General features: G+C 41.3%; 3 protein-coding genes across 4 annotated transcripts in view; 2 read left to right on the top strand and 1 right to left on the bottom strand.

Annotated features, from left to right (window-relative positions):
- The window catches only part of RAD17 (RAD17 checkpoint clamp loader component), a 30,017-nt gene extending 22,175 nt beyond the window's left edge, over window positions 1-7,842 (bottom strand). Inside the window, exons 1-5 of one of the 2 annotated variants that reach the window (XM_072745363.1) lie at window positions 7,697-7,842; window positions 7,052-7,370; window positions 6,297-6,400; window positions 2,773-3,021; window positions 2,184-2,267 (exon numbers count right to left, since the gene is read on the bottom strand). In XM_072745363.1, coding sequence (XP_072601464.1) covers window positions 2,184-2,267; window positions 2,773-3,021; window positions 6,297-6,338 — 375 coding nt within the window. In that variant the 5' untranslated portion in view covers window positions 6,339-6,400; window positions 7,052-7,370; window positions 7,697-7,842. The remainder of the gene's footprint in view (window positions 1-2,183; window positions 2,268-2,772; window positions 3,022-6,296; window positions 6,401-7,051; window positions 7,371-7,696) is intronic. The other variant, XM_072745364.1, reaches the window with a different exon arrangement.
- Window positions 7,843-8,096: 254 nt separating this feature from the next.
- Window positions 8,097-24,768, top strand: AK6 (adenylate kinase 6). The gene is made up of 5 exons (XM_072745365.1): window positions 8,097-8,178; window positions 9,076-9,168; window positions 19,882-19,940; window positions 20,269-20,414; window positions 24,002-24,768. The coding sequence occupies exons 1-5, from the start codon at window positions 8,151-8,153 to the stop codon at window positions 24,192-24,194; spliced, it is 519 nt and encodes a 172-aa protein (XP_072601466.1). The 5' UTR covers window positions 8,097-8,150; the 3' UTR covers window positions 24,195-24,768.
- Window positions 9,076-12,368, top strand: TAF9 (TATA-box binding protein associated factor 9). The gene is made up of 2 exons (XM_025981995.2): window positions 9,076-9,168; window positions 10,127-12,368. The coding sequence occupies exon 2, from the start codon at window positions 10,144-10,146 to the stop codon at window positions 10,939-10,941; it is 798 nt and encodes a 265-aa protein (XP_025837780.1). The 5' UTR covers window positions 9,076-9,168; window positions 10,127-10,143; the 3' UTR covers window positions 10,942-12,368.
- Window positions 24,769-25,940: the final 1,172 nt, after the last annotated feature.

A 25,940-nucleotide genomic window follows, 5' to 3' on the forward strand; every position in this document is an offset into this window, starting at 1 on the left:
AGTGGTTTAGCGCCGCCTTCAGCCCGGGGTGTGGTCCTGGAGACCCGGGATCGAGTACCACGTCGGGCTCCCTGCATGGAGCCTGCTTCTCCCTCTGCCTGTGTCTCTGCCTCTCTCCGTGTCTCTCATGAATAAATATATAAAATCTTGAAAGAAAAGAAAGAAAAGAAAAAAGAAAAGAAAAAAGAAGAGAAAAGAAAAAGATAGATGCCAGCTAACAATTACAGAATAGTAAAATTTAAAAATCACCATTTCACGGGGCGCCTGGGTGGCCCAGTCAGTTAAGAATCTGCCTTTGGCTCAAGTAATGATCCTGGGGTCATGGGATCAAGTTCCGAGTTGGGCTCCCTACTCAGCAGAGTTGGCTTCTCCCTCTGTCCCCCTCCCCACCATTTATGCTCACTGGCTCTCAAATAAATAGAATTTTTTTTTTTTTTAAGATTTTACTTATTCACGAGAGACACAGAGAGAGAGAGAGAGAGAGAGAGAGAGAGAGAGAGAGTCACAGACACAGGCAGAGGGAGAAGCAGGCTCCATGCAGGGCGCCCAATGTGGGACTCAATCCCGGGACTCCAGGATCACCCCCTGGGCTGAATGCGGCGCTAAACCGCTGAGCCACCTGGGCTGCCCCCACATCACAATCTTAACAAAATAACTGAATTCAAGCAAGGACTGAAAATGGATGCTAAAGCACTTACACTTACGTGAAAGACTGCTGGGGAAACAGACATTTAAGTCAAATTAACTCCCCATATGTTATGTGGCAGCAGGGAAAATAATTTCACGACAAAGTTTTCTATTTTCTTAATTTAGTGATCAAACTTAATATGAAAGACAGCAGGAAAACCAAACCTGTTTTTTTTTTTTTTTTTTCCAAACCTGTTTTATGGTATGGTGCAATATAAAATATACATAGTATTTTAAAAGTATTCTTACAAAAATGTTCAACTTGAGTCTAATCAAACCCTTGAGTCAAATTTCCAGGCTATAGGAAATACAGGATAGAAGAACAAGCTAGTCATCAAGAGGAAACAATCTGACAAATCTGGAATGTGAGAGTTCTACAGGTCACCTGGGCTGGCCTCTTCAGTAAGGCAATGTCTTAGAGAAAAAGAGGGTAAAAGGGGACCATTCTAGATTTTAGAACACCTAAGAGATCTAACAATCAAATGCAATGTGTGGTCCTTGATTAGATCCTGGTTGTAACAAATCCACTACATATAACATTCTGCAGACAAATGGAGAAATGTGAATATGAAATGAGCATTAGATAACCTTAAGGAATTATAATTAATTTTGTTAGACAGAATAAGGGTACATACAGTTGATTATGAAAGTGCTTTACTTAAAAAAAAAAAAAAGGAAAAAATTGGCATACTAATGTTTCCAGAAGTCTGAATGAAATGTCACATACTGAAATGAAGTATTTATATAAATACTTTGAAATATTCAAGAGTAGAAATGATGGGTATATAATGGGCATTATAGTATTCATTTATTATTCTATTTTCTTGTATGTTTGAAGAATCTCAAAGTAAAGTTAAGTTTAAGAGAGAGAAAGAATATTCTAGCTTGGAGGCTAAGAGTGATCACAGAATTAGGAAGTGAAACAAAAAACATCAGCCTTAAAATGAATGATGACTGTTTTAGGCTGTATTTAGTACAAAAACTAATATGTAATTTGCCTGCTTGCTTCAGCATAAGATAATCTGATGTGCTAATAGCACCCTAACTGGCATATTACGTTTTATAATGATGAGACTTAAGCAGGAAAAAGAGGTACAAGTAAAGGAGATATCTCAAAAATTTTGTGTCTTTTAGCAAAGTTTATAGTAGCAAATCAGAAACTTTTTTTATTTTAGGTGATCTGGACTTAACAAAATCACCATAAAAATTTAGCTTCTTCGGGCAGCTGGGGTGGCTCAGCGGTTTAGCGCCACCTTCAGCCCAGGGCTGGATCCTGGAGACCCAGGATCGAGTCCCTCATCGGGCTCGCTGCATGGAGCCTGCTTCTCCCTCTGCTTGTGTCTCTGCCTCTCTCTCTCCCTCTCTGTGTGTCTGTCATGAATAAATAAATAAAATCTTAAAAAAAAAAAAAAAATTTAGCTTCTTACAACCCCCTGTAAATCAGAGAAACACACGTCATGTTATATATTTTAAAAACACATTTCTTATTGAATTACCTGTTTTGGTTGCCTTTCTATGACTTTAGCTTTTAACCAGGTTTCAACCTCTTCAATTTTCTTTTTATGCACAGCAAGTTCATGCTAAAAATTTCAAGTTTAAAATACAACATTTTAACTCAAGGATTTTTGGTATAGCAGCACATATTAATCTAAATCAAACATTTTTAATGAAGAAACTAGCAAACAACATGCTATGAGAAACAGTCTTTGTTATTACACTTTTGTATATTGAAAAATTCTGTTCTTAATGCTGACACCATTGTATGAGACATCGGGGCAGGTTTGGAATTATGTAATTTTTTGAAATCCTGAAATACATTTTGGGATGTGAATAGGGAAAGATACTACATTTAAGAAAAAAATTAACAGATCAATTCTGTGCTGGGATTAAATTAAATCTAAGACAAATATCCAATGGTAATTTCAAAGTAACTTGAGAAATGCTGAGAAACAGAACATAATAAAAACTAGGAATTATCTTTTTTCTAATTAATTCAAAGCTTTTTATGAGTAATAATCTAAAAATGTACAATCTTCTCCCTCCTGAAATTAAATTATGTATGCCTGTTTGCATTGTATATAGTACCTGAGTTTCTGGTTTGTATTTATCCACCCATGGTTCATTTTCAGACAGATATTCTTTTGAATTTTCAAGACCATAAATGTGTTCTGATGGCTTTTCTCTTTTTCTAGCTGGAAATCTGCTACTTTCTAATCTCGAAGGCACATTTTTCCTTCTGTGACTTGAGTTATTCACACCTAATGATGTGGCAGTAATAGAGATGCACGTACTCTCTGAAAAATCATCAAATGATGGGTCTACCCAGTCTGTTACCTGAAAAACAGAAATCATATAAGCATTACATTATCTGCATTTATTCCCTACATAAGTACTCTACAATAAAAAAAAAAAATTGACATATTTGCAACATTTTAAATAAAAACCTCAGAAACTAGTTCTGTAAATTAAGACTGGCACAGTACATATTATTTTTTTTACTTCATGGTTGGTACATATACATATTTGTCCACTTGACCAGGGCAAAGACGAATGCCATATAAAGGAATATAGAATACAAACTTAAATTTTTTTACTAATAATCTTCCCAGTATAAAACAGACTGATTCTTCTTAAGCTCATTTGTAGGACTGAAACATGAATATTAAAATTATGTACCAAAAAAGAAGCAAAACAAAGAAATAAAATATTATTTTAACCATATATAACTGTACAAAGAGTAAACCTGCCTTGTCCTGGTTAATACATTCACAAACCAAGAACCATTGCATTTTGCTAAATAATCCCTAACATCTTTAGGACTTGGAGAAGATAAAGCCTAATAATCCTAATGCTATGAATATTTTGTAAATCATGATTATATTACTCTTCAGCCCATAAAGGAAATACTATTTTCATAAAAGGGAAGCAGGCTTTCCAGGGAGGATGATTTGTTTACCAGATTCATCTAAGAAAACAAAACTGGGATAAAAGAACAGGAAAGTCAGTGAGTCCTACCTCATGTTCTTCTGGTCTATAGAAATTGCTGATCTTTCTCTACATATCCCTCTAACGTTACCTTTTTTATTTTTTTATTTCTATTTATTTTTAAGATTTTCTTTATTTATTTATTCATGAAAGACACACAGAGAGAGAAAGAGAGAGAGAGACAGAGGCAGAGACACAGGCAGAGAGAGAAGCAGGCTCCATGCAGGGAGCCCGACGCGGGAACAGATCCCAGGACCCCAGGATCACACCCTGCGCCAAAGGCAGGAGCTAAACCACTGAGCCACCCAGGGATCCCCATCATTACCTTTTTTAAAGAATCCTTTCAAAATACACACGGAGAAAGATGATGAATCAAACAATTTAAACCCAAAACTACTTAGGAGTGTTAAAAACTTTTCTTCTAGCAACTAAATTTATTTTTTTTAAGATTTTATTTATTTATTCATGAGAGATAGAGCGAGAGGCAGAGACACAGGCAGAGGGAGAAGCAGGCTCCATGCAGGTAGCCCGATGAGGGACTTGATCTCGGGACCCCAGGATCACGCCACGGGCCAAAGGCAGGTGCTAAACCACTGAGCCACTCCGGGATCCCCAGCAACTAAAATTTTTAAGATGAATTTTCTTAACATTCCCATGCTATAAATCTAAAAACTTAGCTTAGTACATGGCTTTTGAAATTCCTTGGCTGGCTAGTAGGGAGGAATCAAGATTATATTTCTCCTGAAGAATACTCAGCCATAGTTGTGAACGATTTGTTACACAATGCTGAGGAAAAGCAAGCTGGGGGTTAGAACTACTTTAGTAATGAAAGTCACACTTCACACCCCCTTTAAGGAGAGAAGGTTAGGAATATTATTGTCAGTGAGAAAAGAAATGAAGACCTATGGGGAAAAATTTCAGTCATTGCCAAATAATTAATTTCTTATTCTTTAAGACTGTCCATAATACTACAATTTTGGCTCTTTTCTTCTATTTTTAAGAATATGGGGGCATTTTTAAGAATGGGTGGCTCAGGGATCCCTGGGTGGCGCAGCGGTTTAGCGCCTGCCTTTGGCCCAGGGCGCGATCCTGGAGACCCGGGATCGAATCCTACGTCGGGCTCCTGGTGCATGGAGCCTGCTTCTCCCTCTGCCTGTGTCTCTGCCTCTCTCTCTCTCTCTGTGTGACTATCATGAATGAATAAATAAATAAAATCTTTAAAAAAAAAAAAAAAAAAAAAAAAAAAACAAAGAATGGGTGGCTCAGTTGGTTAAGCTTCTGCTCAGGTGGTGATCTCAGAGTCCTGGGATGGAGCCCCACCTGTGAAGTGTGCTTCTCCCTCTCCCTCTGCCTTCCCCCAGCTCCTGCTGGTGCTCTCTCAAATAAATAAACAAAATCTTAAAAAAAAGAAAAAAATTAGAGAGAGTATGCAGGGGTACCTGGGTGGCTAGTCGGTTGAACCTTGACTCTTGGTTTCAGCTCAGGTGGTGATCTTAGGGTCGTGAGATTGAGCAGAGCCTGTTTAAGACTCTCTCTTCCTCTGCCTCTCCCCTGGCTCACTGAAACTCTCTCAAAATAAATAAATACATCTTTAAAAAAAAAAGAATATGTAAAAATATGTTATATTAAACCTTTTGATAGCAAATCTGATCTTGCAATTCTGATCTCAAGTTACTTATACATTTTATAATTTTGTTTCTTACATAAACGTGGACTCCTATTTACTTGGGGAGGGGAGAGGGAGAAACAGTGAAGTTTAATAATTTACTTAGGATCAGAGAAAAACGGGACCCACCACTAGGAAAATAACTACCCTGTAAATGACCATGACACTGAATGACCCCAATCCTACTCTACCACTAGCCTTGCTGAAAAAACATATGATTTTTATGAGGCAGGGCTTGTGGTTAAGCTTTATTTTTATTTATCTGTTTTTTTAAGATTTTCCTTATTCATTTATTTGAGAAAGAGCGAGACAGGGAGGAAAGGGGCAGAGGGGGAGGGAGAGAGGGGAAGAGAATCCTAAACAGACTCAGCACTGAGCACACAATCCACTGCAGAGCTCAATCCCACAACCCCCGAGATCATGACCTGAACCAAAACCAAGAGTCTGATGCTCAACTCACTGAGCCTCCCCCTCGTCCCTCCCCCTGTCCCAACACCTCTTGTTGTTATGCATCAACACTACCTACGAGTCATATATTTATTTTTACTGATTTTTCATTCAAGAGATTTCAGCCTTTCTTTGTGACAGAGATGGCAAACACTTTTTCAAAAATTAATGTTGTGCTGGGGATCCCTGGGTGGCGAAGCGGTTTGGCGCCTGCCTTTGGCCCAGGGCGCGATCATGGAGACCCGGGATCAAGTCCCACATTGGGCTCCCGGTGCATGGGGCCTGCTTCTCCCTCTGCCTGTGTCTCTGCCTCTCTCTCTCTCTATCATAAATAAATAAAAATTTAAAAAAAATTAATGTTGTGCTTTTAGTCATTTCACAATTTATTATTACAATTTTTAGACCACCAATTAGAACGTTACTGGGCATTGCTACTTTAATGGCATAAAAAACATGCAGGAAAATCATTATTTGGAGGCAATTATGACATAGCCATTTTAGCGTATCATACCTTTGTGGAAGATACCTTTGGTCTAAGAAAAGTTTTTGACATTATAAACTGTAATAGCTCCCATCCGTAGTATGCAACCTGTAGTACATTAAAGTATAATTCACCTAAGGAAAACAAAAGGGGGGAGAGAGAAAAAAAAAAACTCAAATGAGGAAAAAATAGGAAACAAATATAGGCTCAAGAACTAGTGAGACAAAAAAAAAAAAAACAAAAAACTAGTGAGATGACGTCAACATAGGTGAAGGAGTCCAAAATGCTAAAATAAAGTTTACTTTAAAAAAATAAATACACTTGACGGGATGAGCACTGGGTGTTTTTCTGTATGTTGGTAAATTGAACACCAATAAAAATTAATTAAAAAAAAATAAATAAATAAATAAAAAATAAATAAATAAAAATTAAAAAAAATAAAAAAATAAAGTCTACTTTTAGTTACTATAAATGAGTCAAATAACCCACAAGGGGTATCAACAGCACGTGAACTCAATAATGTATTACAGAAAACGCAAAAAAAAAAACCCAAAAAAAACCACATACTCGACATGTCACCAGTGAGAAAACCAGACAATTCTCTCTATGTGGTTCCTGTGCTGAAAGTTTGAATTTCCCTCATTTTATTTTATTTATTTTTAATTTCCCTCATTTTAAATTACAGTTCCAGGTTACCCAAATCCCCGCAAAATTTCAAAAAAAAAAAAAAAAAAAAGCAACCCCAAACAGCAACCTCACCAGGTAACAAACCCACTTGTACTTACTTTGGGAAAAGACTTTAAATCTGACCGTTCATGACCCTTGTGACCGACGGGGAGAGCCGGGGGCCGCGCTGGGTCTCCGACCCCGACCGAGCCGGCGTCCGCAGCAGCCGGGGGCTCAGCGGCGGGCTCGGGGCGTGGGGCCGGCAGGTGCGCACCCGCGGCGGGGACGCACGGCGGCGCGTGTAGGGCGTGCAGGCTTCCACGCGCGACCAAACCAAGCGCTCGCGGTGCGAGGGGCCTCGGCTCTGAAGGTGCAGAAAACACGTACGGAGGAGCCGCCGCCGGCAGGGCTGCTCTCACGGCCGGGGCGCCAGTCGCTCTGTGAAAGCGAGACCGACAGTTACCTCCTTTCAGAAAGAAGCCGAGGGTCCCAGGTTACGTCAGGTTCCGGCGGTGGAAGCGACCCTGGAGCGCGGCGCCGGGCGACCCCCCGCCCCCCCCCGCGCCGCGGAGCCGAGGCCCGGGCGCTGCCCGCCGGGGGCCCCGAGGCGGCGAGAGCCGAGCCCCGACCGCGGCCAGCGGGGTGCACCCCCAGCGCTCGGCCGCAAGGGGAGGGAAGGGCAGCTCGGAGGAGCGCCGGGGACGCGGGCCGGCGCGGGGGCGGACACGGGATTCACGGCGGGGCCGCGGCCGCGGCGGCCTTACTTTCCGGGAGCTGCATCCCCTCGTGGGCGGAGAGGAGCGGACGAGCCCAGGCTCTGCTCGCGCCCAAGGACCCGCTCCCGGCCCCGCTCGGGCCCAGCGCCGAGCCTGTCGGAGGTCCCGCCCCCCGGGGGCCTTCGGGGCCGGCCGGCGCTTCCGCGACGCGCGGAGAAGGGCGGCCTCCGACGGAGCCGGGCTGGGGCGCCTCCCGCACTGCCTGACCTGGAGCGCGGCCCCGGCCTGCGCCCCGCGCCTCGGCGTCCGCGCCGCCAGCGTGCGCTCGGGGGCTCGCGGAGCGGCACTCGGGCACGGGCGGCGGGCGGGGGCCGCGAGCGCCGCGCGGGGCGGTGACGAGCCGGGGGCCGCGGGCGCCCGCCGCAGCCCGCCCCTTCCGGCCCCTCCCGCTGTGCGTGCCGTGCGTCAGCCGCCGGCGGCCGGAGCCAGCGCGCCGAGGACCATGTTGCTCCCGAACATCCTGCTCACCGGTCAGGCGCGCGGGGGGCGGGCGGGGGGCGGGCAGGCGAGGCAGGCGGCGGGCTCCGCGTGCCGTGGGGCGGCGGGGCAGGCGCGGGGCGCCCCGGGGGTGCCGACCGGTGCTGGGTTCCGGGGTCCTGGGCGGTCCTCCGGCCGATGCGGGGCGGGGGTGGGGGCGGGGGTTCCGCGGCTCCAGGCCGCTCGGGGACGCGGACCGGCCCCGGTCCCCTTTCTGGACACTCCCGGATCTTAACTACTCTGGTTTTTGTTTGTAATTTTTTTTTTTTCCCGAGATGACGTAAGGCCCGGGCCGACCCTTGGCCGGTCTCTCAGTGCTCGGCGCCTTCCCTTAGGCCTTCCCGGGCCGTTTGGCATTTCCCTTTGTATCCGACGGTCGCATTTGGGTCAGAGGCTTCGGATATTTATGAACGTAGGGCGATTATCTTCACCCTGTTCGTGTGTTGAGCTGGCATCGGAAGCTTTCCGACTGGGAAGTTCCCGGGGGGATAGCTGTCTTCCATACTGGTTACGTTTTTTTCTGTGAATAAGTTCTTAACCAAAAAAAAAAAAAGTAAAGCAAATAAACGATATTAGTTCGAGATAGCTGGGATTCTGGGAGAATCTGTTTCGGGGGCGGGCGGGTCTGCAAGTCGGTATCTGAGTCACCCAGGCCCCCTCGTGCTAAACCAGGTGACACTCGGGTGAGATCCTGTTAGGCGGCAGGTTTTGAGCCGTTTGATAAGATCGCGGAGTGTATTAGTTCACAGAGTATTAATTGGGACATTTTTCATTTCAGTGTTTTCTTTCTTTTTTTTTTTTTAAAGACCTTAAAAAGGGGAGATGGGTCGGTAAAGTCTAAGGAGCGTGTTTCACGACCAGTAAGTACTGTCCTGTGGCTTGTCTTACAGGTACCCCGGGGGTTGGAAAAACCACACTAGGCAAAGAACTTGCATCGAGATCAGGACTGAAATACATTAATGTGGGTGATTTAGCTCAAGAAGGTAAGGGATACTTTGGTGTTGGTTTTTTTCAAACAAGAGTCGATGGTAGAGTGTTTGGTGCCGTCTTTGTGAGGGGACACAAGAAGCCAAGACAGGGCAGACCGGGTGGCCCAGCAGTTTGCTTGCCTGTGGCCCAGGGCATGATCCTGGAGTCCCAGGATCGAGTCCCACGTCAGGCTCCCTGCGTGGAGCCTGCTTCTCCCTCTGCCTGTGTCTCTGCCTCTCTCTGTGTCTCTCATGAATAAATAAATAAAATCTTAAAAAAAGAAAGAAAGAAAAGAAAAGCTGAGATAGAGTGCCGTTAAGGAATACATACTCCGTTGGGATCCCTGGAAAGAGAAAATAATAAAGTGTGTGGTACTCTGTCCCAGTGATGTTGAACTTGATCCCTCATCCTGCCCCACCCTGTTGGCCAGGAGTTTTTCTGAATGGTAGTAATTGGGAAGGCTTCCTTAAAAGAGACGGACGGGACTTGGGGAGAATGTTTTTGAGATGGGGAGACACATAAAGGTTTGCATGGTACAAAGCCTACCTGTGGAGACAGTGAGTAGAGATATCACCGGAAGGACAGGTTACTTGGAGCTCACTACGACATGACATTTCTGCGGTTTCTTTTCAGATTAGATAGTTGCATGCCCACACACAACTGCACATTATTCTACAGTGATAAATGTTTTTATTTATTTTACCCAGTTTTCCCCTGCTCTTTTATCACCTCCTTATTTGTGTCTTTAGTTTTTTTTTTTATTCTGTGATTTGTACAGAATAGAAATTCAATAAATTTAAGTAAAGGTAACTTCAAAGTGTGCCTCATTAAAAAGATTTGACATTAAGAAATTTTAAATATATTTTCAAAAATTTAACAGTATTTAAAATTTTTAAAGTTCCTGACAGTTGCTACTACAGTAACTATTTCAGGTTTGATCTAATGTACGTATTTTTTTCAAATGATCTAAAGTCTGATCAACAGATATCATGGAGTCTGGCAAGATGGCTTCTCCCAAGAGCATGCCGAAAGATGCACAGATGATGGCACAAATCCTGAAGGATATGGGGATTACAGAATATGAACCAAGAGTTATAAATCAGATGTTGGAGTTTGCGTTCCGATATGTGACCACAATCCTAGATGATGCAAAAATTTATTCAAGCCATGCTAAGAAGGCTACTGTTGATGCAGACGATGTGCGGCTGGCCATTCAGTGTCGTGCTGATCAGTCTTTTACCTCTCCTCCCCCAAGAGATTTTTTATTGGATATTGCAAGGCAAAGAAATCAAACTCCTTTGCCGTTAATCAAGCCATATTCAGGCCCCAGGCTGCCACCTGATAGATATTGCTTGACGGCTCCAAACTATAGACTTAAGTCTTTACAAAAAAAGGCATCAACTTCTGCGGGAAGAATAACAGTTCCACGGTTAAGTGTTGGTTCTGTTACTAGCCGACCAAGTACTCCCACTCTTGGTACACCAACCCCACAAACCATGTCAGTGTCAACTAAAGTAGGGACTCCCATGTCCCTCACAGGGCAGAGGTTTACAGTACAGATGCCCACATCACAGTCCCCAACTGTAAAAGCATCAATTCCTGCCACATCCGCAGTTCAGAATGTTCTGATTAATCCATCATTAATTGGGTCCAAAAACATTCTTATTACTACAAACATGGTGTCATCACAAAATACTTCCAATGAATCATCAAATGCATTGAAAAGAAAACGAGAAGATGATGATGATGATGATGACGATGATGATGATGACTATGATAATTTGTAATCTAGCCTTGATGCTGTAACCTGTAAACTTGGTCTTAAATCCATTGTACTGAGATTAAACGTGCATGCTGGGTATTTTCAAGTTGTGTTGTAGAAAACTTAAATGGTATTTAATGAGTAAATATAGTTACCCTTTCCTATTGAGATGTTGGGTTTTCTTTAATAGGATTAGTAATGGTTATTCATTAGCCTTTAAGTGTGAAAAATAAAATTGTTCATCAGTTTGGTCGTTGGTACTTTGGCAGTTATGTTTTTAGAATCAGTTCTCTTACGTGTCACCAGTAGGAATAGCAGTGACGACAACTTGAAGTTGTGGTCTATTCATAAACACTAGAGCGGTACTTCTAGTACCTTCATATATTTAGATCACAGTATCATCCCTGGTGTATAAATCACTCTTAGGGCCTCATTGAGATTGCTGAAGTTTAACCGTGTCTCTTTTTTGGAGAGTCCACTTCATCTGTTTGGATTTCTCTTCAGTTACTCAGTTTCTTCCTAGGTCCTATTTATCTCTGGTTATATTTAAGGACTCTTCGTGCCTCCCAGTATGTCCCCATTTTAAAACTTAAATTTTTTTTTCCCATTATCCCATTTTGCAGGTTATTTTTGTACATCTTGGCTTTTTCATGTATTTGATAGTATCATGCTCGTATTTTTAGTCCAGGTCTGGTATTTAAGTATAGTTAAAATTTAAATATTTTTTTGCTGTTTTACATGGCTAGTCAGTCCCCGTTTTATACCTGTATAAAATCTGGTTTTCTTCCCTTGTCTGTTGAACTCCGTCTTTCACAAGTGATTTCAGAGTCACAGAGTTGTCAATTTCAGCCTCCCTGTTTATATTACCCACTGAATTTACCATTTCTAAACTTAATGAAGTTGGTATAATCTATCATGAGTAGTACTGAGAGGAACAGTAACACTAGACGTTTGGTTCCTTTCATACTTGTACTCAACACTGTTTTAGCCAGCCAGTGTGTGTACACCTTAGGGTGTATAGTCCCAGGTGTCCTCTGTATTTTTAAAGCTTTTATTTTTTTTTAAAGATTTTATTTATCCATGTGAGAGCAAGCCTGGGTACTAGTGGGAGGAGAGGCAGAGGGAGAGGGAGAAGCAGGGAACTCGATGAAAGGGGGATCGTGACCCAGCTGAAGGCAGATGCTTAACCAACTGAGCCACGGAGGCACCCAACATTCTCTAGATTTTATTGAAATTATTTAATGAGTTAGAATCTAAGCCTTAAAGGAAAAGTTGGGGTTCCCCCCTTAACAATACCAGATGAAGGATTTCTGCCTGACTTAATATGTGTTAGAGGTGGTTCTTTATAAGGTTTTTCATAATGTACCAGACTGGTTTTGTTCATGGATGCCACTTGAATATATCTGAAAATTTAACCAGAGAACATTCCAAAATAAAATCTTAATTAGAAAATACACTGAGACACCTGTCCTCGTTTTTCTCAAATAGTGATATATTTTGGGATGCCTGGGTGGCTCAGTGGTTGATCCGCCTTCGGCCCAGGGTGTGATCCTGGGGTTCTGGGATTGAGTCCCACATCAGGCTCCACATCAGGCTCCCTGCATGGAGCCTGCTTCTCCCTCTGCCTATGTCTCTGCCTCTCTCCTTGTATCTCTCATAAATAAATAAATACATAAATAAAATCTTAAAAAAAATAGTGATATATTTTAATAGTGATTATATTTTACTCATCTATAAGGCAGTGGCTCTCAGGTGTGATTTTGCCCTTCAGGGGCTATTTGGCAATTTCTGGAGACTTGATAGACTGGGGTGGAGGCCAGGGATTCTTTTGAACATCCTACAATTCATAGAATACCCTCCACTCCCATAAAACAATTACCAAGCTCAAAATGTCAGTAGTAGTGAGATTGGGTCACCCTGGTATAAAGAAACAAGACCAGGGCAGCCACCTGCAGCCCAGGGCGTGCTCCTGGAGACCCGGGCTCGAGTCCCACATCAGGCTCCCTGCATGGTGCCTGCTTCTCCCTCTGCCTGTGTCTCTGCCTCTCTCTCTCTCTCCCTAGCTGTGTCTCTATGAATAAATAAATAAAATCTTTAAAAGAAAGAAACAAGACCAAAAACAAAAACCACCCTCGTTTTAAATCTATCCAAATGGAGTTTATTGCCAGTCTAGTAATCCTGTTGAATTGCTGTATTATTTGTAAGAGACCATTCTTAGGCCATTTGGAACCAAGGCAGGAAAAATTAGGTGGGGAATTTAATTCAATAATATTGGGAATCCTGATATGGTGTGGCTAAAAATGTTTTTTTTTTTACCTTTGTTATTCCAGTCTCAGATTCTTCCTCACTTGATAGCCTTTCCCATATGTAATCACTTAGCAACAACACCCTTAATTTTCCTGCCACATGTTTATCAGTTTTCAGCCCCTGTGGGTAAACCCCAGGAGTCCCACAGGTCTAGACAAAGTATCACATTAACTTTGGATCCATTGGAAACTGTTTGTAAACCATAGCTGAGCCCTCAACACTTAAATTTGTGATCTTTTTCTACCCCAGAAGTTGGCAGGCTGCTGCTGTTTTTTATAGGAACCACGTGAGCTGAAGACTAGCCCACAAAGCCTGAAGTATTTACTGTCTGGCGGTTTTAACAGAAAAATTTTGCCAGCCCTACTCTAACCTCGTCTTTATCTAATTTTTTACCTTCCTTGGAAGGCTTTGAAACTACCCTCTCCAGTGCTGTTGTCTCCCAGTCTGCATGTGATCTTCTCCTTCCCACCCTGTACCTCCTTCTCCTGACTTCACGCCAGCTGTGTTGTGATTTTGCCTTCCCTTTAGTAATCTCATTCACTCTAGCCTAGTCACTCCCTTTTAAAAGAGGCTAGTTTCTAGACACCCACTAAAGGCAACTACCTTGGTAGTTGCCAGACTAATAGGCTGAAAAAGAAGCATATACTTACCTGCCCACTTTTGATTCCTGTTCCCCACATGTAGAAATGCATTCTAGGGATCCCTGGGTGGCGCAGCGGTTTGGCGCCTGCCTTTGGCCCAGGGCACGATCCTGGAGACCCGGGATCGAATCCCACGTCGGGCTCCCGGTGCATGGAGCCTGCTTCTCCCTCTGCCTGTATCTCTGCCTCTCTCTCTCTCTCTGTGTGACTATCATAAATAAATAAAAATTAAAAAAAAAAATTAAAAAAAAAAAAAAAGAAATGCATTCTAACGCTACACAGATGCACTTGCCCTGAAAATCTTGATGGTTTGCCTGAAAAATTGCTATGGTACCCCATTCCATCTTCAAGCCCATTTCTGCTGAGTCTTACACTCTTCAGTAACTATTCCTTCCCTCCTCATTATATCCTTTTAAAAAAAAAAGAAGGAATAAACAAGACTTGAACTTTTTTTTCTGATAAAGTCCATCCTCTATAATGACATAGGTGATGAACTGGTCATAGTTTACCTTCAGCTTTCCCTGCAGCCAGTCCCTGAGGTCCCTTTCAGTCTATGCACAGCGCACTTACTGTTCCTCAGCCAAGGGAACTGATCTCCATGTCGTTATACGTACTGTTCCCTTTACCTATAGATGCTTTTCCTTATTTAGTATATAAACAACTCTAAAAGGCCCCAACTTGGCCCCAACTAGGGCGCCTGGGTGACTCAGCTCATAATCTCCAGGTCCTGGAATCAGTCTCGCATTGGACTCCCCGCTCAGCTGGGAGTCTGCTTCTCCCTCTGCCCCTCCTCCCCTTGCTCCTCTCCACTTTCTCTCTCCCTCTCAAATATATAAATAAATAAAATCTTTTAAGAAATTAAAAAAATACATAAAAGACCCAACTCAAATGTCTCATCTTTAGTGCTCACTTTTCTAAGTAGAATTCATTGTGCTTTTCTCTAAACAATAAAAGGTCAGATAGCAAAGCACTGAGAACTTCTAAATCCACTAACTTCTTGTGGTAATTGCATTATAGATAAAAACTTGTTGGATTGAGGTAAATGTGGTAAATATGTTTCCAAAGTAAGAAATCTGAGGGCACCTGGCTGGCTCAGTGAATAGAGCATACTCACATCTCAGGATTGTGAGTTCAGGTCCCATGGTAGGCATGGGGGGAGCTCCTGGATGGCTCAGTCGCTTAAGAGTCTGCCTTCGGCTCAGGTCATAACCCTGGGGTCCTGGGATGGAGCCCCGCATCAGGCTCAGCAGGGAGTCTGCTTCTCCCTCTCCCTTGGCCCCTGTCCCATCCCTGCTCCTGCTCTCAGCTCACTCACTCTCTCAAATAGAATCTTTAAAAAAAATTGTATAATGTAAGAAATCTGAAAATGTTTTAAGTAGTGGCAACAGCATCAAAATAGCTAGCATCCCAATATCATTAACAGCTTTTATGTGAGTTTATAAATTCTTGGATTGCAGTTAAAGAAAACGTAATGATTTTTATAGCTTGACTAACAACAGCAGGAAAGATCTTTGAGGTAAGAACTTACCTTTTTTTTTTTAAGCTTTTATTTATTTATTTATTTATTTATTCATGTGACACACAGAGAGAGAGAAAGAGAGGCAGAGACACAGGCAGAGGGAGAAGCAGGCTCCACACAGGGACGCAGGGAGCCTGATGTGAGACTCGATCCCGGTTCTCCAGGATCACGCCCTGGGCTGAAGGCAGCGCTAAGCCAGTGAGCCAGCCAGGCTGCCCAGAACTTACCATTTAACTCTGGTCCCACAATCAATTTTTCTTCTACAACTAAGATCTCTTTAAATAAACATAAAACTTTGTTTAGAAAATAGATTTAATTTTCTAAGCTTTTGGTCATTTAATCAATTCAAGCCTTTTCATCTTTTTTAAATTAGGACTCTATACATATACAACTGTACATTTCACTTCCAACTGAAACTTTCTAAAGTAACATACGTTTTTCCCTTTTTTGGGGAAATTTGAAATGAAGTTGACAATCCATTTCTCCACTCACTGTGGTACAGATGGTAATAATCAGTCACCTAAAATTCTGCAGTAGCCACGATCTGGTATTCCTGCTTCCTGACTGGCCTTCTTTCAACTCATTTTCTGCAGAGAAACCATTTTAAAATATTTGTAATTGATAATGTCATTTCATGCTTAATCTGCTTTAATTATTTTATTTTGCCTTAGAATAAAGTCTAACTCTGCAACCTTAAAGGCCCTTTTTGATCTGGCTTCAATTAACCTGACCCTTTATTACCTATTTTCTAACTAGTCTAAAAGACTTTTCCCCACCCTCTCTGGCTTTGCATATCTTTTTTCTCTGTTGGAAATAGTCTTCTCTACCTTTTTTCCCCCGGTAACTGCTCCGGTCTCCCCTTAGAAGTCACTTCCTCCAGGAAGCCTCCTCTAATATTCCATATTTATGTTCCCACATAATAGGTGTCCATGCTTTTGCTTTTATAACATGATGAATCATAACATTAAAATATTATCCTAGTATAATTTCCAGGTTACTGATCTAATCTCTTTTTCATTTTATTGTAAACTCTTTGAGGGAAAGACTGTTTGCCTCCTTGGTCATAATGAGCAGTAGTAAATCCTTACTACGTCTACAGACACTTGTACATGGTATTTGATAAATGTTTTTTAAATGAATGTTTGAAAGCTTGGATTACATTATTCAACTACATTAACATGATTTAAGAAATACTGCACTTCAGCATTGCAGTACAAAAACTTTAATTCTAAGTTAATATTGCAGTAGCTGTCTTATTCTCGACAGCATAGATTTTTAATCATTTCACTAGTCTTGAGAGTCAAGGGTTTGAAATATGAAGGAACAAAGGGATTCCAACGTAGTACAGAATCAGCAGTAGGTAATGGGTTTTGTGGCATTGTAAAAACAATACACAGAAAAAGTACTTCAAATCCTAATTCATTTCCTTCTTTTGTTTTTCTTCTAATCCTTGGTCCTATGGCATACAACTTTGAATTCTGCTTTTTGTTTTACCTTTTGTGTCATAAGCACTTCTCATGTGCAATCTAGTCTATTCTACTAATATTTATTTCCTTAACTTTAATTACATAATATTTTATCCAATTAGAAAACTGAGATTTAAGTATTTCCCTATTGAATGCTTTTTATCACTTCATCACTTAAAATTTTTTCAGGTGAGAAGTTAAATGGTAGAGAAACTCTATGAATGAGTACAATGTTTTTCTTTTTATAATTGTCTTAAAAATACATTTTCAGTGTACTGTGTATGTATGTAATTAATGCAACCGGCATAAAAAGGCTCATTTTAATTTGCTTCTCTTTAATAGCTGGGAAAGTCCAACATTTTTCATGGTATGTTTACTAGATATCTTTTCCATCCTGTGTGAACTCTTATTTTTTTTAAGTTACATATTTTTATCTGGGTTTTGAAGGTCAGTATATAATCTACGTTTTAGTATCTTGTCCTACTACAAAAATTTCTGTTATTTTTCTTGGTATATTATTTTTCATTGAACAGAGATTTAACATTTTATGTATTTTATTCAGTCATTCACAGACTCAAATGAATCATTCCTTTAAAGATTAAATTTTCCACTAAGTTATCTTTGGAATTAAAAAATTAGCTCTTTGATCCACCTACTTTATAGGTACAGTTTTCTAAACTGTTAGCCAGTTTTCCCAATATGAAGACAGTTCAGTTTTAGCTAGAGTTTCTGGTAGTAGAGCAATAATCCAGGGAAGCAAAGGCCAGACTAAGATGCCTGGAGGTGGCTTGTGTGCCCAGAATCAGTCCATAGACCGTCCAGGCAGGACAAAGAGTTGCAGCTGCTCTGTGCTTCCCACCAGTCCTCAGGACTACCCATGAGTCACTTCAGAATTCATACTCATTTTATTTTTATTTTTTTTCCTTTTTTTTCATACTCGTTTTAACCTAATTTCAACCTTCACCAAAATATTTTTAAGATTTTATTCATTCATTTATTTATTTGAGAGATAGAGAATGTGTGCATGTGCATAAAGGCGGGTGGGACCAGGAGAGACAGAGAATCTTGAGCTGACTCTGCTGAGCAACCCTGAGATCATGACCCGAACCAAAATCAAGAGTCAGATGCTGAACCAGCTGAGCCACCCAGGCACCCCTAACTTTCGCCAAAATATCAAAGGGAAAGATGTGGGAAGACCACAGCATGCTCTTAAAGATGGCTAAAAGGATGGTCTAAGCCTGCCTTACTGCATGTATCTAGAGATTCAGGTTAGAGTGGGATTATGTCTCACTTGTTTTTTTTTTTTTTGTAAGATTTATTTATTTGAGAGAGCACAAGCAGGGGTGGAAGGGAGGAGCAAAGGAAGAGAGCAAGCAGATTCCCTGCTGAACAGGGAGCCCGGGGAGCTGGATGTGGGGCTTGACCCAGGGCTGGACCCTGAGATCAGGACCTGAGCAAAAGGTAGACGCTCAAACAACTGAGCCACCTAGGTGCCCCTGTGTCCCACCTTCTAAAACAAGACTTTTTTTGTGTTTTTTTTTATTTTTTTTAATTATTTTTTTTTATTTATTTATGATAGTCACAGAGACAGAGAGAGAGAGAGGCAGAGACACAGGCAGAGGGAGAAGCAGGCTCCATGCACCGGGAGCCCGACGTGGGATTCGATCCCGGGTCTCCAGGATCGCGCCCTGGGCCAAAGGCAGGCGCCAAACCGCTGCGCCACCCAGGGATCCCCTGTTTTGTTTTTTTTTTAAGATTTTATTTACTTATTCATAAGAGACCCAGAGAGAGGCAGAAACACAGGCAGAGGGAGAAGCAGGCTCCATGCAGGGAGCTTGACGCAGGACTCGATCCTGGGTCTCCAGGATCAGGCCCTGGGCTAAAGGTGGCGCTAAGCCACTGAGCCACCTGGGCTGCCCGCAAGACTTCCTTTGAAAGCCAGTTTCGATTAGCTGGAAAAATTTTTTAAATTTTATTTATTCACGAGAGACACAGAGAGGCAGAGATGACACATGCAGAGGGAGAAGCAGGTTCCCTGTAGGGACCCCGATACGGAACTCGATCCCAGGACCCAAAATCACTCCCTGAGCCAAAGGCAGATGCTAAACCACTGAGCCACCCAGGTATCCCTGTTGGAAAATTCTAATGTGAGATTTAAATCTGCCTTCTTTATAACTGCCCATTATTCTTGTTTTGCCTCCTGAAGTAAGATGTTTATTTAACCTGTGGGTTTTGGGGATACTGGAAATCTAGAAGTAACAATACTGTTCAGGAACACCTAGATTTTGACTCTCCTTACCTAGACCTTATGAAGATGTGACTTCTATGACAGAAGGTTCATTTTTAGAATCTAGAATCTGTTGTTGCTTTTACTAAGTTCCATCTCCTTAGCCTTACAAATTTGATACTATAAATTTGATATTTTGATAGCTAAAATTGGTAAAAGATAGATTGCTATTCAATTTCCTTCTAGATAAAATTCAAATTCATCAGAATTGCTCTTTTTTTAAAAATTTTATTTATTTATTCATAGAGACAGAGAAAGAGAGAGAGGGGCAGAGGAACAGGCAGAGGGAGAAGCAGGCTCCATACAGGGAGCCTGATGTGGGACTGTATCCAGGGTCCCCAGGATCACACCCCAGGCTGTCGGCGGCACTAAACCGCTGCGCCACGAGGGCTCTTTATATGTGGTCTCCAGGTGATAGCTCTCATGTTAGCGCCCTCCTCGGTCTCTAAAAGGGTATTTGGGGCAGTCCCAGTGGCTCAGCGGTTTAGCGCTGCCTTCAGCCCAGGGCCTGATCCTGGAGACCTGGGATCAAGTCCCATGTTGGGCTCCCTGCATGGAGCCTGTTTCTCCCTCCACCTGTGTCTCTGCCTCTCTCTTTCTGTGTCTCTCATGAACAAATAAAATCTTAAAAAAAAAAAAAAGAGTAATTGATGTATTTCTTTTCCTAGAGTTTAAAATTGATTGAAGACTTCTGAAAGTTACTTGGTAAATACTACTTTAGTAAGCCAATATAAATCTCTTTTAGGGCAATTATATGATGGCTACGATGAAGAGTATGATTGCCCCATTTTAGATGAAGACAGAGTAAGTACAATTTTTAAAAAATAAGGTACACTTCTCTTGTTTGTTTCTAAAGGGGAGTGAGCACGAGTTGGGGTCGGGGGGACAGGAGCAGAAGGAGAGGGAGAGAGAGAATCTTAAGCAGACTCCATGTTCAGCACAGAGCCAAACCTAGGGCTTGATCTCACAACCCTGAGATCATTACTTGAGCCAAAATCAAAACCAACTGAGCCACCCAGGTGCCCCTATAAAGTATACTTTAAAAAAAATTTTTTTTTTAAAGTATACTTCTTAAAATTTAATAGGAAGGTTGACATTTTTTTAAGCATTCTTTTTTTCCCCTTTCTTACAGGTAGTTGATGAATTAGAAAACCAAATGAGTGAAGGTGGAGTTATTGTTGATTACCATGGTTGTGATTTCTTCCCTGAACGCTGGTTCCATATAGTTTTTGTGCTGCAAGCAGATAACAGTGTACTGTACAAAAGACTAGAAACAAGGTAAGAAAGGAAAAACACAATTTTTAAAGTATGATATAAACCTTTATTCAGATTCCTGAAATTGGCTAGTACCACCATGATCAAGGATTCTGTTTGAAAGTTTGGCTCTTGGTGTCTCGTTATATAACCAAGTCTGTATGGTACCAAGGTTTTGAATTCATGAGAAAAAGATGTGTGTGTAAAACACAGGCAAGGGGCAGCCTGGGTGGCTCGGCGGTTTGGCACCACCTTCAGCCCAGGGCGTGACCCCAGGGTCCCGGGATCGAGTCCCACATCGGGCTCCCTGCATGGATCCTGCTTCTCCCTCTGCCTGTGTCTCTGCCTCTCTCTCTGTGTCTCTCATGAGTAAATAAACAAAATATTTAAAAAAAAAACACACACACACAGGCAGTAGTTTATAACTGGGTACATGAATAGTGCAGTTGACAGTTTGATTCAGTAAAATATACTATAGAGCAACTCTATTTTTTTTAAGATTTTATTTATTCATGAGAGACACAGAGAGAGAGAGGCAGAGACACAGGCAGAGGGAGAAGCAAGCTCTCTGTGGGGGATCCCAGGACCCTGGGGTTACATCCTGAGCTGAAGGCAGACACTCAACCACTGAGCCACCCAGGCGTCCCTACAACAACCCTGTTTAATTGCGCTCTTTCTTCAGTGTAAAACCTTGCTGGGAAAACAGCGAAGCCAATAACATACTCTGACTCCTGAGTGAACGTAACCTCAGGAGTCATATCATCCCCACAACGTGAATAGGGGAGCTTATGAAAAAGAGGCATGACATGTCAACATTCCACAACCTTTAAAATATAATTGGGTTGGTCCCTCCACGAGAGCATCAGACTTAATCCAGAATAACCAAAAAAGAGATATTTTTATGGGAAACATTTTTCCACTGTGTTTTGATTCAAGCTGGGTAAGATGGAGATTCTAGAGGGACTTACAAGGCAGTCTCAGAAGGAAAGCTCTAAAAGTTTGCCTCTAAGTCCAGGTGTAGAATTTATAGGTCTCACTGGTGGTAATCAGCTTGGACTAGCCATAACTGCATGGGATATTTGCAAAATCCTTGCAGCAAGGAGTGTGGCAGCAAATATACAAGGAACGTTGGAGCTATACCTAAAACTTTAATCTTTCTTTCAGCAGTGAAAAGCCATTAAAAGTATTTTAAATGAGAAGTAACAGAGACCGTAATGGTACACATTCCTTTTCTCAAACAAGGCAATTCAAAGTTTTTATTAGCAATTATTATTTTGGAGGGCACCTGGGTGCTTCAGTCAGTTAAGCATCTGACTTTGGCTCAGGCTGTGATCTTGGGGTCCTGGGATCAAGTCCCACATGCAGCTCCCTGCTCAGTGGGGAGTCTGCTTCTTCCTCTCCCTCTTTCCATCCCCCCCCCCCCCCCCACCATTCTCTCTCTCTCTCCAATAAGTAAATACAATCTTTTAGAAAAATTACTGTTTTGAGGCACCTGGCTCAGTTGGTAGAGCATGCAACTCGATCTTGGGGTTGTAAGTTTGACCCCCACTTTGAATGTAGAGATTACTTAAAAATAAAATCTTAAAATTACTGTTTTATGTAAATAGCCAAGACTGACTAGGGTCTGAAAAAACTATGAGTGCGCTAGGGTTTTTTTGTTTTTTCTTTTTGTTTTGTTTTTTTGTTTTTTGTTTTTTTGCTAGGGTTTTGTTGTTTTTAGCCACTGAAAAAGTTACAAATAATCACCTTTAATAAAACAGCTTTATTTAGATAAGTTCACATACATACAATTCCATTTGAAGTATACAAATCAATGGTTTTAAGTATATTCACAGAATTATGCATCCATCATTACAACCAATTTTAGAAAATGCTCACTGTCCCCCTCCTCCCAAAAAACCCATACCCATTAGCAAAATCCCTCATATATCCCCATTCCCTCAGTCCTAGGCAACTGCTAATTTACCTATCTCTGGATTTCCCTGTTCTGGACATTTGATATAAATGAAATCTTCCAATATGTGGTCTTTCGTGGCTTCTTTTATTTAGCATGTTTCAGGGTTCAGCACATATCAGTATTTCATTGTTTTTTTTTGCCAAATAATATTTCGTTGTATGGATATGCCATATTTTATTTATCCATTTATCAGATTATAGATGTCTGAATTTCCTTTTTTGGCTGTTATAAATAATACTGCTATGAACATCCATGCCTCTGGTTTTGTATGGGCATAATATGTTCATTTTTCTTGGATATGGAATTTAAGAATAGGACTGCTGGGTGTTACTGTAACTCCATGTTTAGCCTTTGGAGGAACTGTTAGACTGTGTTTCTAAGTGGCTGTACCAACTCACCTTCCCAAGAGCAATGTATGAAGACTCTTATTTCCATATCCTTGCGAACACTCATTGTTTTGTCTTTTTGATAGTAGCCATCCCAGTGGATATGAAGTAGTATCTCATTGTAGTTTTTATTTGCTTTTCCTTGTTCACTAATGATGTTGAGCATTTTTTCATATGCTTATTATCCATTTGTATATGTGTTCTTGGGAGAAAGAGCCCTTCAAATCCTTTGCCCAATTTTTTATTGGGTTATTCTTCCTTTTTAATTAAGTTATAAGTTTTTTGTATTTCAGATGCAAATCTCTTATCAGATACATGATGTGCAAAAGTTTTCTTTCATTGTGGTTATGTTTTCATAAAGTTAATCACCTTTTAAGTAATTCATTTTAATCTTGTCAAAAGTTGAATTTGAATATTTTTTAATCTTTTTCATTAGCTAATTAGTTGCTTAATTTATATATCTGTGTAAAGATTATGTGTTAATTTTTTAATATCTTTGGAATTGGGAAAGCATAGATACATGTATCTGTATGACCAAGTACCCAATTAATATATAGCATCCTATCATAAATATGCCTTTTTTTTTTTTTAGAGATTTTAAGTAATCTCTCCACCCAATGTGGGGCTCAGATTTACAGCCCGAAGATCAAGAGTCACATGTTCTATCAACTGACCCAGCCAGTCGCCTCCCATGATTCTTTTTTTTTTTTTAAAGATTTTCTGTATTTATTCATGAGAGAGAGAGAGGCAGAGACACAGGGAGAGGGAGAAGCGGGCTCCCTGCAGGGATACTGATGTGGGACTTGATCCCGGAACTCCAGGATCACGCCCTGGGCCAAAGGCAGGCGCTTGACTACTGAGCCACCCAGGCGTCCCAAATATTTCATTTTTATATGCCATCTAGTTATTTTATCTATATTTTAACTCCTCTAATTCTTTTGAAATCTAGGACCACAGCTGTAGACATATTTATCTCATAGCTCAATATCTGATGAGGTAGGTAGGTATGTTTGCTAATTGAGTGGACGACAAATTGTGGGGGCAATTTTAGATAACTGTAAACACTGGACCTTAGTTAACCCTCTTGCCAAAAAAGTCACTCATACTTACAGCTGCCAGTCGTCTTCTCGAGGTAAATAGACTACAAGAAGTATTTTTGCATGATTTTTCATGTATTTAAAAGTGTCCAGTTTCTAGTGTGTTCCTAAAATTCTAGTTAATGTCATTCAGTTTGCTTTTTGTTTTCTTACCTTCTCATTGCCTTCCAGGGGTTATAATGAGAAGAAACTAAAAGACAATATTCAGTGTGAAATTTTTCAAGTTCTTTATGAGGAAGCATTAGCATCCTACAAAGAAGAAATAGTACATCAGCTGCCCAGCAATAAACCAGAAGATCTGGAAGATAACATCAATCAGATACTGAAGTGGATTGAGCAGTGGGTCAAGGATCATAGCTCCTGACTTATAAGACCAGCTACTTTACAAGCACGGTTGTCATATCCCTGCCATATTGAATAAATTGTTCAGTTATCAGTAAAACTTATTAAAATTGTGTTGCAGGACTACTAGATGGATAGTCTAGAGATTTATATTTAGGCTTTCTTTCTCCATGAGAAAGCAAAACATTCTCAAGTATAGTGTATACAATATCATTAAGTATCTAGAGTAAAAACTGTCATCTTAAATACTTCAACGGCTAAAGAATAAATAAACCTGACTAAATGGGTGGCTATCTCCTCAGCTGATTATAGAAGAAAATGAAGATGATCCCTTAAAAAAAACCTTAAGACTAATGATAAATCAGAGTTTTTCGTCTTTCTTTCCTTAAAATAAGAAACAGGGGGATCCCTGGGTGGCTCAGCGGTTTAGCGTTTGCCTTCGGCCGAGGGCATGATCCTGGAGCCCCGGGATCGAGTCCCACGTTGGGCTCCCTGCATGGAGCCTGCTTCTCCCTCTGCCTGTGTCTCTCACAAATAAATAAATAAAATCTAAAAAAAATTAAAAAAAATTTAAAAAATAAAAAACAAACACACAAGCAAGTGGTAATACTTATATTCTGTATAAAAATAAAAAGGGGGGATCCCTGGGTGGCTCAGCAGTTTGGCACCTGCCTTTGGCCCAGGGCGCAATCCTGGGGTCCCGGGATCAAGTCCTGTGTTGGGCTCCTGGCATGGAGCCCGCTTCTCCCTCCTCCTGTGTCTCTGCCTCTCTCTCAATCTCTGTGTCTATCATGAATAAACAAATAAATAATCTTTTAAAAAATAAACAAAAAAATAAATAAATAAAAAGGTGGGGCACCTGAGTGGCTCAGGTTGTGATCCCAGGATTCTGGGATTGAGTCCCGCATCGGGCTCCCTGCTCCTCAGGGAGCCTGCTGCTTCCTCCTCTGCCTCTGCCTCTCTGTCTCATGAATAATAAAAATAAATAAAATTAAAATAAAAAAATCGAAAGATACAAAAGGGTATTCTGGGAAGGTTCGTTTCCCTTCCAGGCCACCCCTATTCTTCGGCCACCCAGATCCCCTCCCTTTCGGAGTAATGTTACTGGTTTTCCCATGTCTCCCATGTCAGAGATTTTATGCCTGCGAACTGTGTGTACATTAGTTTCTTTAAGCATGTGGTAGTACACCGTGTGCACTGTTGTGTATTTTCTTTTTTCATTTAATGTATTTTAGAGTATATCATCCCAGATATACTGTTCTTTTAAATTAAGATAGAATTCACCATCTAACAGTGCACAGTTGACTGGCTTCTATTCTGCTCATAAGACTGTACAGCCATGGGACGTCTAGTTGTCTCAGTGGTTGGGCGTCTGCCTTCAGCTCAGGGCGTGATCCCAGAGTCCCAGGATCGAGTCTTGCATTGGGCTCCCTGCAGGGAGTCTGCTTCTCCCTCTGCCTGTGTCTCTGCCTGTCTGTCTCTCATGAATAAATAAATGTTTAACAAAAAAAAAAAAAAGAAAAAGATTGTACAGCCATCACATATCAACTGTCACTACCTAACTCCATATGACAGTTTTATTACCACACCCAAAAGTAGTCCCGTCCTATTAGCAATTACTTCCCATTTTTCCCTTCTCCTAGCCCCTTGGAATCATGAATTTACTTTGTTTATATGGATTTGCATATCTGGGAATTTCATATAAAAGGAATCATACAATATGTGTCTGGCTTCTCTAACTTAGCATGATGTTTTCAAGGTCATCCAT

The sequence above is a fragment of the Vulpes vulpes genome, unplaced genomic scaffold (genome assembly GCF_048418805.1).
Source record: "Vulpes vulpes isolate BD-2025 unplaced genomic scaffold, VulVul3 u000000652, whole genome shotgun sequence".
Lineage (NCBI taxonomy): Eukaryota > Metazoa > Chordata > Mammalia > Carnivora > Canidae > Vulpes > Vulpes vulpes.

What these genes read in the sequence shown, in the direction of transcription:
- AK6 (XM_072745365.1), top strand. Translation starts at nt 8,151, where the DNA reads ATGTTGCTCCCGAACATCCTGCTCACCG. An exon ending in CCATTTTAGATGAAGACAGA is followed by an intron (nt 19,941 to 20,268) that starts GTAAGTACAATT and finishes CCTTTCTTACAG; the next exon opens with GTAGTTGATGAATTAGAAAA. An exon ending in TACAAAAGACTAGAAACAAG is followed by an intron (nt 20,415 to 24,001) that starts GTAAGAAAGGAA and finishes ATTGCCTTCCAG; the next exon opens with GGGTTATAATGAGAAGAAAC.
- TAF9 (XM_025981995.2), top strand. Translation starts at nt 10,144, where the DNA reads ATGGAGTCTGGCAAGATGGCTTCTCCCAAGAGCATGCCGAAAGATGCA.